General features: G+C 38.6%; 3 protein-coding genes across 3 annotated transcripts in view; 1 reads left to right on the top strand and 2 right to left on the bottom strand.

Moving 5' to 3' along the window:
• The window catches only part of LOC144188996 (genetic suppressor element 1-like), a 36,757-nt gene extending 29,859 nt beyond the window's left edge, over nt 1–6,898 (bottom strand). The window contains exons 1-3 of the mRNA XM_077710723.1: nt 6,869–6,898; nt 5,317–5,421; nt 4,983–5,038 (exon numbers count right to left, since the gene is read on the bottom strand). The gene's annotated coding sequence lies outside the window, so the exon portion shown is untranslated. The remainder of the gene's footprint in view (nt 1–4,982; nt 5,039–5,316; nt 5,422–6,868) is intronic.
• A 350-nt stretch (nt 6,899–7,248) lies between these two features.
• On the top strand, nt 7,249–10,066 carry LOC144188980 (F-box/LRR-repeat protein 14-like). Its single transcript, XM_077710722.1, has one exon. The coding sequence runs from the start codon at nt 7,893–7,895 to the stop codon at nt 9,093–9,095; it is 1,203 nt and encodes a 400-aa protein (XP_077566848.1). The 5' UTR covers nt 7,249–7,892; the 3' UTR covers nt 9,096–10,066.
• A 1,717-nt stretch (nt 10,067–11,783) lies between these two features.
• Nucleotides 11,784–18,858, bottom strand: part of LOC144183026 (ELKS/Rab6-interacting/CAST family member 1-like) — a 22,505-nt gene continuing 15,430 nt past the window's right edge. Inside the window, exons 18-22 of the mRNA XM_077710299.1 lie at nt 18,514–18,674; nt 17,359–17,506; nt 16,975–17,070; nt 14,823–15,011; nt 11,784–14,083 (exon numbers count right to left, since the gene is read on the bottom strand). Of these exons, the coding sequence (XP_077566425.1) occupies nt 13,946–14,083; nt 14,823–15,011; nt 16,975–17,070; nt 17,359–17,506; nt 18,514–18,674 (732 nt within the window). The 3' untranslated portion in view covers nt 11,784–13,945. The remainder of the gene's footprint in view (nt 14,084–14,822; nt 15,012–16,974; nt 17,071–17,358; nt 17,507–18,513; nt 18,675–18,858) is intronic.

Raw genomic sequence — 18,858 nt, 5'->3', positions numbered from 1 at the left:
ACTGGATCAAAAAGCCAAAATTTTATGTTTTTTTTTTCTGTTTATTTATACTTTTTTTCTAAACATTGTTTAATCATTTGTTTTTTTCATTTTAAAAGGAAACAAAATATTTTTAAATTATGTTCAATTCTAAAGTGGAAAACTGAAAATATTGTCATACATTTATTTTTAGATTAAAAAAAAAAGTTTTTGAAATAAAAACGAAACAAAACCAAAACATACAATTTTAAATTAAAAATGGTGGATTTAAATAGGGCATAAACAGGAAATATTTAATCGTAAAACAGAAAATCGACACATTATTTACTTTTTTCGGGCCGCACATCATGCTGCGGCGGGCCATATTCGGCCCCCGGACCTCCACTTTGACACCCATCCCCTTTTCATTGACAAACTTAATCTTTAAAACAATATTTTTCTACTCGTCTAACAAACAAAAAGTGAAAGTCCTGTGATTTTTCTCTTTTGAAAGCATCCCTTAGGAGAATAAAAAAAACGTTGACACCCCCCCATTATAAATCACCCCCCTGGCCACCTCTAAAAGAGAGAAGAAACGACACCCCGGTCCCCGCGGCAACCCGGGGGTGCCGCCATCAGCCCTCATAAACATTTCCTTCCCCACAGAAAGACGCGTCCCCCCCCCCCCCCCCCCGCCAAGCGCTGACAGGCAACCTCGAAGGGAAGACAAACGGCGAATGATGACGAGAAAACGACGGAGTCTATACGCCGTTGACCCCCCCCCCCCCCAGGAGTGGGCCTCATTACCTTAGCCAGTCACTCTCGTTGGGGGCGCCGCTCTGTTACTACTTGCTTCATATATTTGTCATTCTGGATGTCGGAGAGGAAGAAGACGTTCAAAGAGACGCCGCTCGGAAAAGATTAAAAGACGGAGAGGAGGGGGCGTGGGGGGGGGGGGGTATACTGCCTTACATCAAAAATAATTGTCAGACGAGGTCATTGGTGCATGATTTTTTTTCCCTACTCACAATTTAGTATCGTTTTTTGATGATAAAACAAGACTGGATTGTTATTACAGTAATCCCTCGATTATTGTGGTTAATGTAGACCAAAGATGGCCGTCATTATCGGAAAAGTTGAATAACCCCTACTAAAATAAATAAAAAATATTATATTTGTTTTACTTTAGTGGTGAGTCAAAGCCATTTTAATGAATTTACCCAAAAAATGTAATTAAAAAAAGAAATTTTCCTCAGAAAAAAATCAGTGATGTCGTAGAGCCGCGATATTTGAGGGATTACTGTATTATCGCGGTTAATCGAAAAAGTAGGGTCACCTCTATTAAAATAAATAATAATTATTTTCTTTTTTTTACTTCAGGCATTTTGATGAACATACAAAAATATTTAAAAAAAAACAAATTTACCACAGAAAAAAATCTGTGATGTCGCAAAACCGTGATATTTGAGGGATTACTGTATAATAACAGTAATACCTTGACATAAGAGTGCCCCAAAATACAATAAATTTGAGATACGAGCAAATATTTGCCTCGGGATACGCGACAAATTTTGAGATACGAGTAAATATTTGCCTCTGGATATGAGACAAATTTTGAGATACGAGTAAATATTTGCCTCAAGATATGAGACAAATTTTGAGATACGAGTATACCTAGTGAGAGGCTGCTCATGATAACAGCGCACTGCCTATCTCACCACATCTCCCTCACATAAAGATATCTACGAGCACTGGGCGGAGCATTGCATTTTTAGTATTGAAAATCATATTTGTAACTCAATTAGTAAATGGTTAAATATAACCAATAAAACTGTTTTTCTAAGTAATATTTTATTTTTAGTGTTTTTTTTTCCAGAGGATGGGAACAAATGAATTAGTATTTACTAGTTCGTTTCAACGGGAAACGTTGATTTGAGATAAGATGTTGGTTTCCCAAGCTATTATTGTACTCCATCATCATTTCCCATTGATTGACAGACCGGAAAGGTCAAAGTGAATGCGACCCCTGACTGCGCCGATGAAGACGTGTCCCAATACTTTTGTCGGCGTGCGCAAGGCCCGATTGATTCACTGATGACAAACAGGGGCCGGTTATAAATAGCCACGGGTGGCCCCTCACCATCAATCTGACTCTTCTTGGGATACAAAGCCAAGATAGCACTCAGCACTTTAATAGCGCCGTAACTCAATTTGCCAGTAAATAAAATACATTTTCCTCTTCTTCTAGAAAGACGGACGATTGACAAAAGTCCAACACTTCCCATCTGTCAAAATATATCGACCATTATTTGATTTATTTTAAGATTATTTCACATTTTCCCCCCTGTAATAACTAAAAATATTTTCACCAATCACAATTATAGTCAAAATTGTATCGTATTGGTCGGACTATAAGTCGCACGAAACCAAATAATGCAAAATGAAGAGGAAATTATTGTATGTATAAGTTGTAGTGGAGTATAAGTTGCATATTAGGGAGGCCATTTTTTGATTGGATTAGAAACCAAGATGGAAAAATAGTTCAATAGAGAAGAAGAGGCTAAATAGGCACATGTTAATGTAAAGTTTATAGTTTTTGGGGCAACTATACCCTTTAAAAAATACTTGAAATGGTCAGAAATTTTAAAAAAACTTAATTTTTCGAGGGCAATTCAATTTTGGTTCAGAAACTGAGAACAAAGATACTTTAAAGTAAACATTGTTGAATGTAGAACAATGGGCTAAAATGGCACAAGTTAATGTAATATTTATGCAGTATTTTGCTAAAAAAAAAAACAAAGAGGCTTTTAATGGCCAAAGAAAAAAATAAAAACATAAGTCACACTTGAGAAATACTCGCACCAAACTATGAAAAAAAGTGCGCCTTATAGTCCAGAAAATACATCTGAAAAGCATGTCAAAATCACAGATTGGAGCTTCTTTAAAACAAATGTCTAAATGCTTCATCCATTTTGAATACAATCCATATTTCCATATTTCGGGTCTTTGAGGCGTTGAGCTCAAGTATTATTTTGAAAGGAACGTCAAGATATGACCATTTCCATGTTCTTGATCATCAGACACGCATTACCTGGGGGTGGTGGAGGGGGTCGGGGGGTCTCCACACACACTTCCACCCCCCCCCCCCCCCCCCCACCCCTCGCCATATAGGACTTCACCCCACATGCTCATCTCAATTAATCACCCAGCAAAACAGATGTCAGGAACAAAGGGAAGATCTGCCGGCCTGTGGCGTTTCAAAAAAGAAAAGAAAAGAAAAAATGGAGGGGTGGGGGGGGGGGGGGGTGGGGGGGGGTGGAGGTGGATGGATGGGTTTCAAGGAAGAAACAAGCATGATGGAGAAGGAGGAGGAGGAGGAGGAGGAGAAGGAGGGAAGATGGATGGGGATGGAAAAGATGAAAGACAGCAGGCGGAGGATGTCAGGATGGGAGGAGTAGCGCAAATGAGGAAGGATAGCAAGAAAAGGGAAAAAAAACTGCAAAAAAAAAAGAAAAAATGACTGCCTCATAGAACTCAATCACATTCACACTGTCATGACTTCTGGTTTGACTCCTTTTTTGCAGTAAAAAGAAAAAAAATGAAGAAAAATTAATACACCAATATTAATTATGGTAGATATGCATATAAAAGTTAAAAAAATATGTAAAAAATAAAAAATAAAAGCAGATATGGTTGATCTATCACGACGGAATCAAGGCAGATTGATATCATTTTTTTCATTGAATTATTATAAATCTTCTAAAAAATATATTTAAAATATGCCCATACAAAAAAGAGAAAAAAAAATGAAGCAGAGCGGAAAAAAATAGCAGAAGAAAATGCTTTAAAAATGACTTTAACATGAAAGACAGTTGCTAAAAGTAGGAAGAATGTGAAAACAAAATGACGACAATTGTCAATATTGTGATGTCACGTACTGATGACATCACAAGAAAGGGCCGGTCCATCTGGGATACTCCCATTTCATTGGTTAAAACAGAACCAGCAGTGATTTGCCACTTCCTGGAAAAACACTAACTTTTGTTTACATTTTTCTCCATTATTATACATTACAAAAAAATGAATTCCATCGTTTTTGACTTTTCTATCTTTTTTTAATTCTCTTGTCTGTACTTTTAGCTAACTTTTGGCTTTATGGCAGACAACTACTCAATTGTGGCAAAACATGTCTTTTTAGCATCGTGTTTCTCCCAACTTGACAAAAACATTCCAAAAAAATAGTTTGAAAAGAGGAACTCAAAAAACGACAAGAAAAGAAAAGAGCCTTCCTCCAGCAGATAAAAGAGCGCCACCCCCCCCAAAAAAAACTCATCACCAACGACGACGGGCGCCGAAATAGAGCGAAGATTGAAAACCTGCCAAGATAAAGACAAAAGCCCGCATTTGAAGCCTCATTTTTTTGGGGGGTGGGGGGGCCCATGATTTTCTCACAAAACAAACGGCGGCCTTGACAGCTCGCGGCCGTTTTCCACGCCTCGCCGTCATCTTTTATTCACAAATGCAGATTTGATGGCTTTTCACAAGCCCGACCGTTTGGAGAAAATTTCAGACTTTTAAGTGTGCCTTATAGTGGTGAAAATACGGCAATTGCTATTGACTTACAGGTATGAAGCACTCATTCACTACACAGTCACCTCTAGAGCCAGCCATTGTTGATGTTTTGGATTTTTTTGGCATAAAATCTTGCAGTGGGGGAGGAGCTATATGATGGAAGGTGTTGTAAACTAAGATGACATCTGCATATTTAACAGTATTGTTTCCCATGCAGGGGTTTCTGTTTTTACCATATATAAGGCCCACTGGATTATAAGGCGCACTGTCTATTTTGGAGAAAATTTAAGACTTTTTAAGTGCGCCTTATAGTCGTGAAAATACGGTACTCTTACATTAGCAAAAGGGAGGCCAGTTCGTCCAATGAAGTTTACTGCGGCGCTAATGTCGCTAAAAGCTAAATAGTGATCCCAAAAAATATCCTTACAATGACATTAAGAACCAAGACTTACCATGAAATTGTTGAATTTCCAAACATGTTGCTCCTCTGACATTTTGACGCTTCCCCCTTGGATAAAAAAAGACAAAAAAGAATGATTTGCTTTTGCTTTTCTAGTCTTAATCATGTTAGCTGACTTGTACAGTTCAAAGCGACTTGCAAAAAGTGTCATTTCTGCTTCTGTCATGTTTCTTACACACTCACACACATTCCAAATTGTCGCTCACAACACACTCGCCCGTCGTTTGGGGGCGTCAAGTCGCGTTTCCACCTTGCAGGCACGCAAATCTCACTCCACTTTTCACCCGTCACTCGCAGCGTTCTACCGCGTCAACTTGTGTTTTCACCTCGGTGTGTGTCGCACGCGTGGTAGCACGCAAAGAGGCCGGCTTAACTTAACGCCGTGTGACACACTAGCTGATCCGGGAGCATCCCGTCGCAGATGAGGAGATCTGCCAGGGATGAGAGGTATTCTTTTAAAAGGATGCACACAAAGATTGTCTCTTTAAATTGCAGATAGGCCATGTGAACCTTGGATGGCATGGATTATACTAGTATGGTGTTAAAAAAATATGATGTATCGGACTGTTTAGAGGCGGCATAGTGAAAGAGTGGGCATCACGTATGGCTCGCAGATTTGAGATTGGAAGTTCAATCCCTGCTGGAGTTTTCAGTTTATTTATTTTGTAGTTTTTTTGTTTTGTTATTGTTAATGTTAACTGTTTTTATTTATTTTATTTTTTGTTTTGTTATTGTTAACTATTATTGTTTAGTTTTTTTTGTTATTGTTAATGTTAACTATTTTTCTTGATTTTATTTTTTGTTTTTTTTTTATTGTTAATGTTAACTATTTTTATTTTATTATTCTCATTTATTTTATTATTATCATTTATTTTATTATTCTCATTTATTTTATTATTCTCATTTATTTTATTATTCTCATTTATTTTGTTATTCTCAATTATTTTATTATTATCATTTATTTTATTATTATCATTTATTTTATTATTCTCATTAATTTTGTTGTTGATGATTTATGTTTGTTTGTTTTGTTTTTATTAATGTTAACTACCTTTATTTATTTTATTACTATTATTTATTTAGTTGTTTGCTTGTTGATTATTTATATTTGGTTGTTTTGTTATTGTTACTGTTAACTACTTTTATTTATTTTAATATTATCATTAGTTTATTGTATCATTATTGATGATTTATTTGTTTGTTTTTGTTGTTTTTGTCCCCAATCCCTTATGTTTTGACTACTTATGTTGCCTTAAATCTCATTTTACTTGTATAATGACAATAAAATTCATTTGTGTGCGTGGGTTTTCCTCAGATATTCCGGTTTCCTCCCACATCCCAAAAACATGCTAGGCTAACTGTCCGCCAACTTATCCCTAGGTTCGAGTGTGCGTTTTTTAGTCTCTGCCCTGTGATTGGCTGTCAACCAATTTAATGGTGCGTCCCTCGCCTAGTGCCCAAAGAGCAGGCGACACTACCATGGCAACGTATAGAAGCCGAAATCTGATTGGTCCCAGTGATTTTTAATTAGAGTTAAAGTAGTGAATGTAGGTCAGAGCTTGTAATATTGTTTCAGCCATCATTGATTTTAGTGCAGTCAAGCTAAAAGGCCAACGGGTTATAACGGTGTGGTGAGCTGTTATCGGAGATGTGCTGAGAGTGGGCTAATTGGAGTTAATTGGCCATCTGCCTGGGCTCGGGTCATTAGCGCACACACACAAGTAGTCCAGCCACAGGGGAAACACATCACTCATTTTTCTCTTCTCCTTGTTTATCACAAACGTTTTGCTATCCTCAGAAAAAGTGAAAATGACGAAAAAATATAGCCAAACAAGTGATGTTGCTCATAAAGTGTTCCCTGAGTTTCATTTTACTTACAGTGCTTTTGTAGAGGACCAGGAGAGCGTTGTTTTCGAACCCATTGAAGAGCACTGGATGTTGCTGTTAGTGGCTGCTCGGATTGGTGCTTCCCTCTGGCGGACACAAAGGAGAACTGCAATTAGAGGACATCAATTATTAGATAATTTAGCGTTAGGAAAACAATTTAGTAATTCCCTAGTTTCTATTCGCATTAATAACAATGTAATTACTGGTTGAGTTAATACATAACATCGCGTTCCCCCATGAGTCTGTCTTCTTCGTTTGTTATTCCAGGTAGTTTCATAAACCCATACTTACATACTGCCTCTACGTTTAGTTTTGGTACATCAACACACTGATGCTGTTTTTACCCTGTTGCAATACGCCACAAAATACATTCGCAATTAACTCATAACTCCATGTTTTCCCCGCTAAAATAAAAATATGCATTCATATTATGCATTCGTCATGAGCAATTTACATGAACAACCCACCGTGAGAGTGTAGCATCCCTTTCCTCCACTCGGTGTCGCTAGCTAAGCAGCTAGTCTAGCTTCAAGCTAACCAACTCTAGTCAATAGAGGTCCGGGCCGGCTAATGGAGATGCCCCCGGAGCTCGCACAGTTCCGGCAGCCCTCGACGCCAAAAACAGGACTTTTCATATATTTCTACTAGAGGAAACGCGTGTTTGGGGCAGCGATGAACCGGACTACAGGGTACACCGTTCGAGGAAGATTCGTGGGACACTTAGCCACCGAATGCTAAGTGGCTTAGCAGTGTTAGCTTCCCTAGCCGGCTGGCTTAATATTACCCGCCCGGCTCTAGGAGTCATTTTCTGGGTTTTTTTCATACTCAAAAGTGAACTTCAGGAGAGTAAAATGGACTGGTTTACATCGAAATCCAGTGAGGAACGCTAACATTTAGTACGGGCTAGCTAGCTAGCTAACAAACGCAGCTTTGTTTCTTACCCCCCACCACCACCCGCACCCCCAGCCCGACCTCCCCTTCCTCTTGCCTCTCCTCCTCATCCTCACCCCCCGTCATGGAGACTCACATTTCGTGCCTTTTCCCGGAGATCCTAGCCATCATCTTCAGCTACCTGGACGTGAAGGACAAGGGGCGTGTGGCACAGGTGTGCACAGCATGGAGGGATGCATCTTACCACAAGTCGGTGTGGCGAGGCGTGGAAGCCAAGTTACATCTTCGGCGGGCCAACCCGTCACTCTTCCCCAGTTTACAGTCACGGGGTATCAAGAAGGTCCAGATCCTGAGCCTAAGACGTAGCCTGAGCTACGTGATCCAAGGCATGCCTCGCATTGAGAACCTCAACCTGTGCGGCTGCTTCAACTTGACGGACAACGGTTTAGGCCACGCCTTCGTGCAGGACCTGCCATCACTGCGGGTTCTCAACCTAAGCCTGTGCAAACAGATCGGCGACGCCAGCTTGGGGCGCATCGCCCGCCATCTTAAGGGCCTGGAGGTCCTGGAACTAGGCGGCTGCAGCAACATCAGCAACGCAGGGCTCCTCCTAGTGGCCTGGGGTCTACAGCGCCTCAAAAGCCTCAACCTACGCAGCTGCCGCCACGTTTCGGACGTGGGTATCGGGCACCTAGCCGGCGTCACCCACGGCACGGCCAAAGGTTGCCTGGCGCTAGAGAAGCTAACGCTCCAGGATTGCCAGAAACTCAGCGACCTATCCCTCAAACACGTGGCTAAGGGTCTCGGCGGCCTTCAGGTTCTCAACCTCAGCTTCTGCGGCGGGATATCCGACGCCGGCATGGTCCACCTGGCGCGGATGAGTCGCCTAGGCAGCCTCAATTTGCGTTCCTGCGACAATATCAGCGACACCGGCGTCATGCATCTGGCGGCGGGCTCGCCACGACTATGGGGTCTGGACTTGTCCTTCTGCGATAAAATCGGAGACCAGAGTTTAGCCCACGTGGCACAGGGTTTAGACCGACTACGCTCGCTGTCGTTGTGTTCGTGTCGGGTTAGCGACGACGGCGTGGACCGAATGGTGCGGCAGATGCATCGGCTGACTACGCTAAATATCGGGCAATGCGTGCGGATTACCGACAAGGGGTTGGAGCTCATCGCCGAACATTTGACGCAATTGACGGGAATCGACCTATACGGTTGTACCAAAATCACCAAAAGGGGGTTGGAGAGGATCACGCGCCTGCCGTGCCTTAAAGTGCTTAACCTGGGTTTGTGGCAGATGACGGATGGCGACCGTGTCCGCTAAAAAACAAAAAATGGACGCCCACAGAAGCCATTTTGCTGGTAAATCCAGATTAGAAATATTGCGAAACTAAAAAAATTTTTTTTTTTTTGGGGGGGTAACAGTTTAAACAAATATTTATTTTAATTAAAAAATAAACTATTTTTATAATGAAACAAAATACCAATGTATTTAGGGTTGTTCCCATAAGTGTTGACAGGAATTATGACCAAAATTTGCTATGATAAACCCATTTTTTTAACAGTTATTTGAACCTAGAGTCTTAGAAAAGGAATCAAAATGGGCCGCTTTTTTTAGATAATAGCAATGCCTTTAGCCCGATGGCCCGCCAGGCTTTTAAAGTCAATCTAAAAATACTCATTTGCCTCGCGATTAAAAACGTTCAGGGTTCGAATCCCGTTACTTGCCTTCCTGAATGGATTCGTGTGGTATTTTTAACAGGTTCTTTACACATTCCTAAATGCTCGATTTGAGCGGTCGCTCGTGTCAATGATGGACCGGCGACCAATCCCAACTCAGCTGAAGCGACTCAATCACGCGTACGCTCGTTTGGCTACCTCTCGACAACACAGCAGTGCCTATAACTCGAGATATAAATCATAACTTGGCATATTTTTGCAACTTTAGCACCATTTTGATCAAAAATTCATGATAGGTAGGAATTTTCATACTTAAAACCGGCGTAGATGCTGGAATTTTTAATTTTTTTGTTGGTTTTTAAAGCAATATTTTTCGGGGGATGGAATATTTTTGTACTTCAAATTGAAGTTATTGATAAATGTGTAGAAGAAGACAAGACGAGGAATTTTCTCTTGCGATTGACGCCCAACGAGGTTTTTATGCAACAACAATGACAAACTGAAATTTGGTGGAATTTTCCCAGGATTTGTTTTAAGAGGACATAACAGTAATTTAAGATGTTTTATATTCATAACGTAGTGATATTTATGAATAAAGATGGTAAATATGTTTTACTTGCAACTATTGTGTTTTCTGGGGGTGGGTTTTTAGGTGATTTGTTCACAGAAGTGGTCGTCCAATCATTTAAAAAAAAATAAATGGTAAAGATCAGTAATTGTGATTATTTTTAATTGAAATTGATGAGGCAAAATTTAAGTTTTTCAATTAAAAAGCAGTAAACAATTTTTTAAATACATTTTAACTTCTACTGATTGAAACTGATTTTTTTTGTTATTTTTTCAACCTAAAAATTGAATTTTAGTATTTTTCATGAATATATTTTTCTAAAATATGTTAAACATTTACATATTTTCTGATTAATTAAATTTAAAGCAGCCCTGTGACCTTTATTACAGATTCAAATAAATAAAAAAATAAAAATTTGGAAGAAATAAATCCCAGAACTCAAAACTAAATAAAAATCCCTAAATTTGCCCTAAAAACAACCCATAACATATTAAAAAAACAAATAAAATTGGCAAAAAAAGGCTTATAATTTATTTATTTACATACATACAAAACCCAAACAACTCACAAACATGGCCACGTTAGTTTTGTTTTCGCACCAAAACACATTTTGTTGACGAATGCCAAAACGACGGAATTCCTCTGAATAATAATATAAAAATTTGACCCAAAAAATGAAATCCTGATGCGACGAAAACCAGACGTTAAGGCAAATGTGAGGACGGACACGGACGGGCCAACCAGACTTTTACGCCACCTTCCAATTCGCCAATCACACCCCCAAAAAAAAAATCACATGACCGTGACCTCCCAAAAAAATCCAACCAAAATCTATAAAAAATAAGATATGACACAAATATGTCTGTGGCCTGGGGATTGTGTGCCAATATTGAACATATAGCCACACACTTAACACTTATACATACGTATCTATGCATTATATTCATATATTTCTGCAGAACTCACACACTCACATTTTGTCTTTCCGACAAAAGTAGACAACAGCACTGTGTTTTTTTTTTTTTACATTTTTTTTCCGTCCTATTTGAAAATCCCCCAAAAATAACGGAACGCCAAAAGTGACTTTTGCGGTGTCTATCATTGACGGCCATAAACGTCCAATCAATTTTAACCCAATCCAAATGAATTAAGCGTCCCATCCAATCACGTCGCTACGATTTACGGACATCCAATCCAAGAAATGTTCTTTCATTGGCTCCCACTTTAAAAGGATTGGATGTCCATTAATGACAAACGCATTAAAATTCATAGTAGAGGGATGATAAGAGATAAACGATTGGACACCGTCAATACGCCAATAAAAAATGGACGACATGGCCCACCCACTGGATTACTTGGATTGTGTCTCACAGCACGTGTTAAATATGACGTTATTTACAAAAAGTTCATTAAAAAAAGTCCTGAAGAGATCACAGAACAAAATTAGGGAGCCATTATCGCGTGCTTCATGTTTTTTTTTCACTTTTTAGCCAAGTCAGTCGCTTTAAAACGTTTTTTTACGGAGTTGAGAACTTTGGATTGACGCCCCATAAATCACACAACATTGGAGGATGGACCAGGAGAGCCCAAATTTAATAAAGTAATAAGAAATTCTATGGAGAATTTCATTGTGTCAATATCACAATATATATTCATTCAATTTGTATTTGGAGGACATCCATGTGTTTACGTTTTTATATTATTGAGTTAGAATGTAATCACGTACTTCTATTTTAAAATTTCTGAAAAAAATCCATATATAAGGCGCACTGTCTATTTTGGAGAAAATTTAAGACTTTTAAGTGCGCCTTATAGTCGTGAAAATACGGTATATATTTTTAATTTTTTAAATATTTTTTTCCTCAATGACCTTTGACCCTTTCTCTTATTAAACTATTGCTTAAGCTAGTGCTGATCCAATTTATTTTTAGCTACTAATTTATATTTCTTTTTGCCATTTTTTTATGCCAAAAAATGCATTAAAACATCTATATTTTAACTAATTTGGTAGTCGGGCAATTTTTCCGCATTTATCAATTTAAATGTGTACTTATTTCATTTCAATCTGTGCAAAAGTCAAATCCAAAATATTTTTTCTAAATTTAAACCAAAAAACTAAAAGAAATAAGCAAAAAAAGTACTAAAAAAGTTAAATATTAGCTCAAAAACGTTTTTTTTTTTGGATTCAAATGTGTCCCTCCTGGTCCTCCACCACAATAACAAATTCATACATCATGCCTCATTAGCACCAATAGAGAAGAAACACCCATCTCAGGCTAGGTCCGTTACTCAAGCACCCCCACACAATCAACCCCAACCTTTGCATGCTCCAAGGCCACTAGAACGCTCTAAAAAAAAACAAAAAAAAACAAAACAAAACAACATTGCATACCTCATAACAAGTGGACGCCATGTGCAAAACCATTAATAGATTACCAATAATATTTTTTTAAATGCTCTTATTGCCCTTTTCTCTCTCATTTTTACATTAAAGGGGCCATCTTTGTTTTTAACCATTTTATACAGAAATACAATGCCTGCCATTAACGCCAAAAAAAAACGTCCAATCAGATTTGACGTCTATTCCCGTCAATGGCAGTGAGTGAGTCAAACAACTTTTAAATAGTGAGGGGCAAAAAAAAGCATAAAATAACTCATTTAAAAAGGATTGAAGACCTTTTTTTTGTTGTTTACCCTGAGCCAGAAAAGCCCGACCAAGTTTATAATCCCGAAAATCGGTGGTTTTCGGTTGAAACTATTTTCCCAGCGGGGAAGGAATTTGGAGGCTGGCGATCGGTCTCCATGGCAACCGCAAAACCCAGTGCTTTCCTGTCCCGTGTGAAACCCCCAAAAAAGCCCTTTTTTTTCTTACCAAAAAGACCGAGGCCTGAACTAGAAGTGTGCTTTTTTTTTTTTTAGAGGAAAACCTGCAGTAAACTTCCAGATTTTGTGCTCACGTGGATCCAAAAACAGTGGAACGTCTAAAAAAGGTCATTTTTTGGTATTTTCCCGAATATAAGACGACCCTCTTTTTCAAGAAAACCTTTTTGAACTCTAAATTCAATTTTTAGACAGAAAGTAATGACAAAACTAGATCTGAAACAAAAAAAATATAACAATATATTCAAGATAAATTCAAATAAGTAGTTATTTTGCCTCATTAAAATCATGCAAAAACTGTCTACCATATTTTAATATCTGAACATTAAAATATTTCAATTTAAGATCACATAACTGATGTTTTTATTTAAAATGTAAATGAACAAAATATTCAAGAGAAAATAATAAATCATTATTTTGCTTCATTTTGGGATTTTGATGTTTTATCACAGTAAATAACTGCATTAACCCTCAAAGTGTTCAGTATATTTATTTTAAAGATATTTGGCACCACCTGGCGTTGTAAATGGGTATAACATCCAGACAACCCACTTTTTCAATCTAATTAGAATGGAGAAAAAAAACATTGTCTTATATTCGGGCCAATATGCTATTCAAGATGTATTTTTTTTACCCAAACCTTGGAAATACTCGGATTAAAATGTACTTTAGAGTTTTCTACAATGCTAAACCAGAGTTTTTTTTCAGTTTTTATTACATTTGCCAACATTTTAAACTTATGTAGCGGTCCTATACATTGCTATTTTCATATGGTAATATATTATTTCTATCTATCCCTCAATTTTAGTTTAAAATTGATCATTTGTTCATATATAAAAGCATATTTTACCTTAGACGTTCCACGTTTTGTCCATTAAAAGTGTGTCAGTGCAAAATAGTTTGATTGACAATTGTGCTGTCCTCTTAACGAGGGAGCTAACGCATTTGGTTTGGTTTGGGGGGGCGATAAACGGACTAACTATGGAAACGGGGCAGGAAAGCACCCCCGGCGAACGCTCGGAAAAAACCTGGACTCCTCTGGCACGTCAGCAAGACTCCTCCAGGGCGTTGACCACCTGCTCCAAGATGTCCGGGCAGCAGTCGGCGATCTGTTGCAGGACGCAGTTGGCGTACTCCTGCAAGTCGCCACTCTCCTTTTCACAGAGTTCCAGTTCTTTCTCCAACTGGACAGTGGAAAGAAGATTGTCGGCAATATATCCATGACAATGTGCTCTTTTTATCTCTCATAAGCAACTTATTTATGGATTTTTACAGGCTAACAAGCTTTGTGCTAGCTCAGACATGGGCAAACTACGGCCCGCGGGCCACATTCGGCCCGCTAGGCTTTTTAATCCGGCCCGCCGACGTTGTCCAAATAATGTTTTGTTGTTTTTTCCCCCCTAGATGGCGCCGTCACATGGAAGCCAGTGGCAGCAGCTATGTCCACTCTTCTTTGTTTTTGGTGTTTTACAGCCCCTCTATCTTTTTTTTTAAATGACATTTTAATATTTCTTAATATATTCCTTTGTACTTTACTTTGTACTTTATACTTTTTACTTTAACGACGAGTTATGAGTATGTTAATACTTTAGTCATTTTTTCCTGTTTATGTTTCATATGTACTGTTAACGGATGCACTTTTTTATTTGTATCGTATCTTGTGCTGACCCCACCCTTCTGTCACATTTTTAAAGACATTGTGGCCCCCGGGGCGCAAAAGTTTGCCCACCCCCCTGTGCTAGCTTGTAGCGATTGTAGCGGCCATGTCTGCTCTACATTAACCGTGATATCTGAGGGATTACTGTATATGTTAAGTACTTCTGGGATGATAGGAGAGAGAAATTTGACTACATTTGGGTCACTAAAAAGGAAGAATGAGGTCAAAAAGTGTCAATTTTGTATCGGGTGCGATGCTTGTTGTACCTGTTCCGCCGTCATCTTCAGGAGCTCGTCCTCCCAGTCGTCCGGGTCGCTGTGGTGGTAGTGGGCGGGCGGGGTGAGTTGGCTGAGAATGCTCGGGTCGCGGTCGTGGCACAGGTCGGTCAGGTGGGCGATGTAAAGCTTCAGCTTGCTGCGGTTCTGGCACAGGGCTACCACGGGGGCTATCATCATCTGGAGACCACAGGGGGGGGAAGGATGTCAGAAAGATGGATTGTCACCATGGGAATGGCGGCATGGTCGTTTATAGGGGGCAGAACACTTTTACCAAAAGAGATTTTTTTTTAATTAGATTTTTATTTTTATTTTTTTTAGGGTACCATGACTAAAGTTTTTATTTTAATTAAGAAAATGCATTGTTTTGGAATAAAATGTTTGCATACTTTGCTATATATTTTGAAGTATTTTTGTGTACCCTGCCATTTATATAGAGCACACTTTTGATGGGATTTTCCTTTGACTTTCCGTTTATTTTAACTTATTTTATCTTAGGGAGTGACAGTAAGAAGGAGGTATCGTGACGACTAAATTTTTCACGTCTACTTACGTGAAAGCCAATTCTTGGCATACAGGTAGAGATAAAAATAAAAATATCACTCTAAAATGTCTTATTTTTTAACGCGAAAAATAATACCAGCATGATTAACACAATACAAATATACATTTTAGTTTTCTGTGTCAATTCCAATGCAAAAAGTGAAGTGCTCTGCCACCATAACAAGTAAGAAGGCTCAATTTGAAAAAAAAACATGCAAATCATGATATTTCACATCATTTCTATATACAGTGCTCCCTCGCTATTTCGCGCTTCAGCTATCGCGGACTCAGAGCTTCGCAGATTTTTTTCAGGAATTTTTTTTTTAAAAATATAAAGATATTAATATAAAATGATAAATTACATCATTTTACAAGAGGTGGAAACAAAATATTCAATAAGAATTAGTAATTGCATCAAAGAAATGGTCAATAACATGGTGAGAGTTCAGGAATGATGTCATGGCTGCTTATATGGCGAACTTCACCGCCCAAAAAAAAACAATGTTCACAACTCCCAATAACGATATTTCTCACGTGCAAAAAAACTGCAGAAGATCCTCCATCCGGACTACTATGATGTTTTTGCTTGGTGGTACTTTTGTGCACCTGTTATACGTTTCTTTAAGCATTTTTGAAGAGGCACGCCTACTTCGCGGAAATGCACTTATTCAGGGGGTCCCGGTCCCCATTAACCGCGATAACCGAGGGAACACTGTACTCATCTCATGCATGCAGACATATTTAAATCATAAAAAAACAGCCAACATGAATATGAGCACCAACACTGAGGGAAAGAAAATCTTTGGACAGATGACCACCACCCAAATGACAAAAAAAATGATACAAAACAAGCAAAAAGATGCAACTTGGCAAATGACAAATGATGAGATGGTGTTTTTCTTCTTTTATATAGAAACGCTCACCCTTTATAAGAAAATGGCAGAAATTGAGAGAGAAAGAAAGAAAGGGGCGGGCACAACATTTGCTATGCCCAAATACCCTCCTCATCGTCCTGTTAGGCCGTAAAATAAGCCAGACGCAGCGTAAAAATAGGAACATTTGGTTAGCTTGTATTAGCATCCAATAATTACCGTATTTTCTCGCATATAAGCCGTATTTGCCGCCCAAAAAAAATGGCTGAATCGAGGGTACGGCTTATATGCGCATAAATTAAGACTTGAATAGAGAAAAGATAAACAGATAAAAACAAAACAGATTTTATTTTGACGTCTATGAATGAAATTTAAGGAAAAAAAATATGTATTTTGCATAAAACGTGAAAAAACTCGCTGCTATGAATATGAAGGTTAAAATTGTGAAGGGGTGGGGGGGCTTATATGAGAGAAATTGTCAAATTTAACGATTTTAAGGCAATTTTAAGGGTGTGGCTAATATGCGGGAAAATACGGTAATCCTACATCATCAGAAAAGGAGTTCATTCATTGTGGTTAGCATTAATGGCGTTAGCGCTAAAACGTTAGCATTGACAGCTAGTCATCCCAATTGAAATGAACTGGACGGCTATTGGTGTCAATGTTAAGCGGTGGGTTAAGAAGGAGAAAAATAGGATTTTGTTGTTATTAGAAGTTGTTCGCTCTACCTGGTCTGGGGAGGGCTTGTGGTTGGTGTGGTCGGGGGCCGTTTTCAGGTGTTCGTCCTCGTAGTTGTCGGCCATCAGTTTCATGCGGTTTTGAGTCTGGAGGAGAAAAATGTGATTATTTTGGTATTTTCTTCAATGGCACTGAAAATACAAAGATTTGTGAGCAAAAAAAAAAACCAATTGTTTCCATTATTTGGTTAAATTTAGCTGAGATTTTCCATTTGAATAAGAATTAAGCGTCCTGACAACCTTCAGCAGTGGACAGATAATTTCTTTAAAATGAGTCATATCTGCCAGCCTTTTAAATTGTGTGTTTTGTGAAAATGTGAAGTATTTTGCTTGGTTTTTGAGGAGAATTTTGTGTTTTGATTTTGTTTCTCTTACTTGCTGCTTTAACTGTTGCACCAATCGATCTTTTTCTCTCTTCAACAAGGACACTTCATCCTGTGTCTTCTTCTTCTTAGACGACGACAACTCCAACAGGGCGATGTTGGCGTCCTTTTCACTGATTGCGGCTAACAGTGCCTCCTGTCTGTCGGGGTAGGAATTGAAATAAGAGCACAAAATTGAGTTGAACCTCTAAAAAAATAAAAATACAGGAACGGAATTTTTTTATCTATTGTGTAATATTCATTATTGAATTTAGTGGTTAGCGCGTCAGCCTCACAGCTCTGGGGTCCTGGGTTCAAACCCAGGTCATATCCACCTGTGTGGAGTTTACACCCCCCCCCCCCCCCCCCCCGGGCTTGTGTGGGTTTTCTCTGGGTACTCCAGTTTCCTCCCACATTCCAAAAACATGCATGATAGCCTAACAAGACACTCTAAATTGCCCCAGCTGTGATTGGTTGTCCATCTCAGCATGCCTTACAATTAGCTGACCACCAATTCAGGGCTCCAGCACCCCCTGCAACCCTAATGATGATAAAGCAGTTCAGAAAATGAGTTAAGTAGTTTGTTTAGAATTATTTTTACCCTTATTTCGTATTTTTGTATTCACAGAAGTTTTTATTTTCCATTGTATTTCTTTTATTTTGCCAAACTACCGTATTTTCACGACTATAAGGCACACTGCATTATAAAGCGCACCCTCAATGAATGACATTTTTTTCCATATATAAGGCGCACTGTATTATAAGGCGCACTGTCTATTTTGGAAAAAATTTAAGACTTTGAAGTGCGCCTTATAGTGGTGAAAATACGGTAATTGCTATTGACTTCCATGTATGAAGCACTCACTCACTACACAGTCACCTATAGAGCCAGCCATTGTTGATGTTTTGGATTTTATTTTGTATAAAATCTTGCAGTGGGGGAGGAGCTATATGATGGAAGATGTTGTAAACTAAGATGGCATCTGCATATTTAACAGTATTGTTTCAGTTCAGGCATTTGTGTTTTTTTAATATCCGTTTTTTTTTTCCATAAGGCGCACTGTATTATAAGGCACACTGTCTATTTTGGAGAAAATGTAAGACTTTTAAGTGCGCCTTATAGTCGTGAAAATACGGTATCTTTTATTTTCTTGACTAATCCACTTACTTCATCTCCAGCACCTCCTCCAAGTGCTTCCTACGCTCTGCTCGCAGTGTAGTGAGATGAGCCTCTTTCTCACATAAAGACTGCTGGGTGGACGACAACTTGGCCCGCATGGACTCCAACTCCTGTTTAACCTTCTCCATAGCCCCTAGAAGCTCCTCCATCTTGAAATATAAACAACAAAATAATCCAAAGTCATTTTTTTACCATTAAAAGCTCGGATAAAACACAGAAACAACCGATTTATCGCGGGGAAGGCGGGTGACATAACATTCAGTGATGGTATAAGTTGTATTTACCTGGTATTTGCTACTTTTGTACACACACAACAATTAGGTACACTAGCAC

The sequence above is a fragment of the Stigmatopora nigra genome, chromosome 2, assembly GCF_051989575.1.
Source record: "Stigmatopora nigra isolate UIUO_SnigA chromosome 2, RoL_Snig_1.1, whole genome shotgun sequence".
NCBI lineage: Eukaryota > Metazoa > Chordata > Actinopteri > Syngnathiformes > Syngnathidae > Stigmatopora > Stigmatopora nigra.
This window is presented reverse-complemented; position numbering and strand designations above follow the sequence as displayed.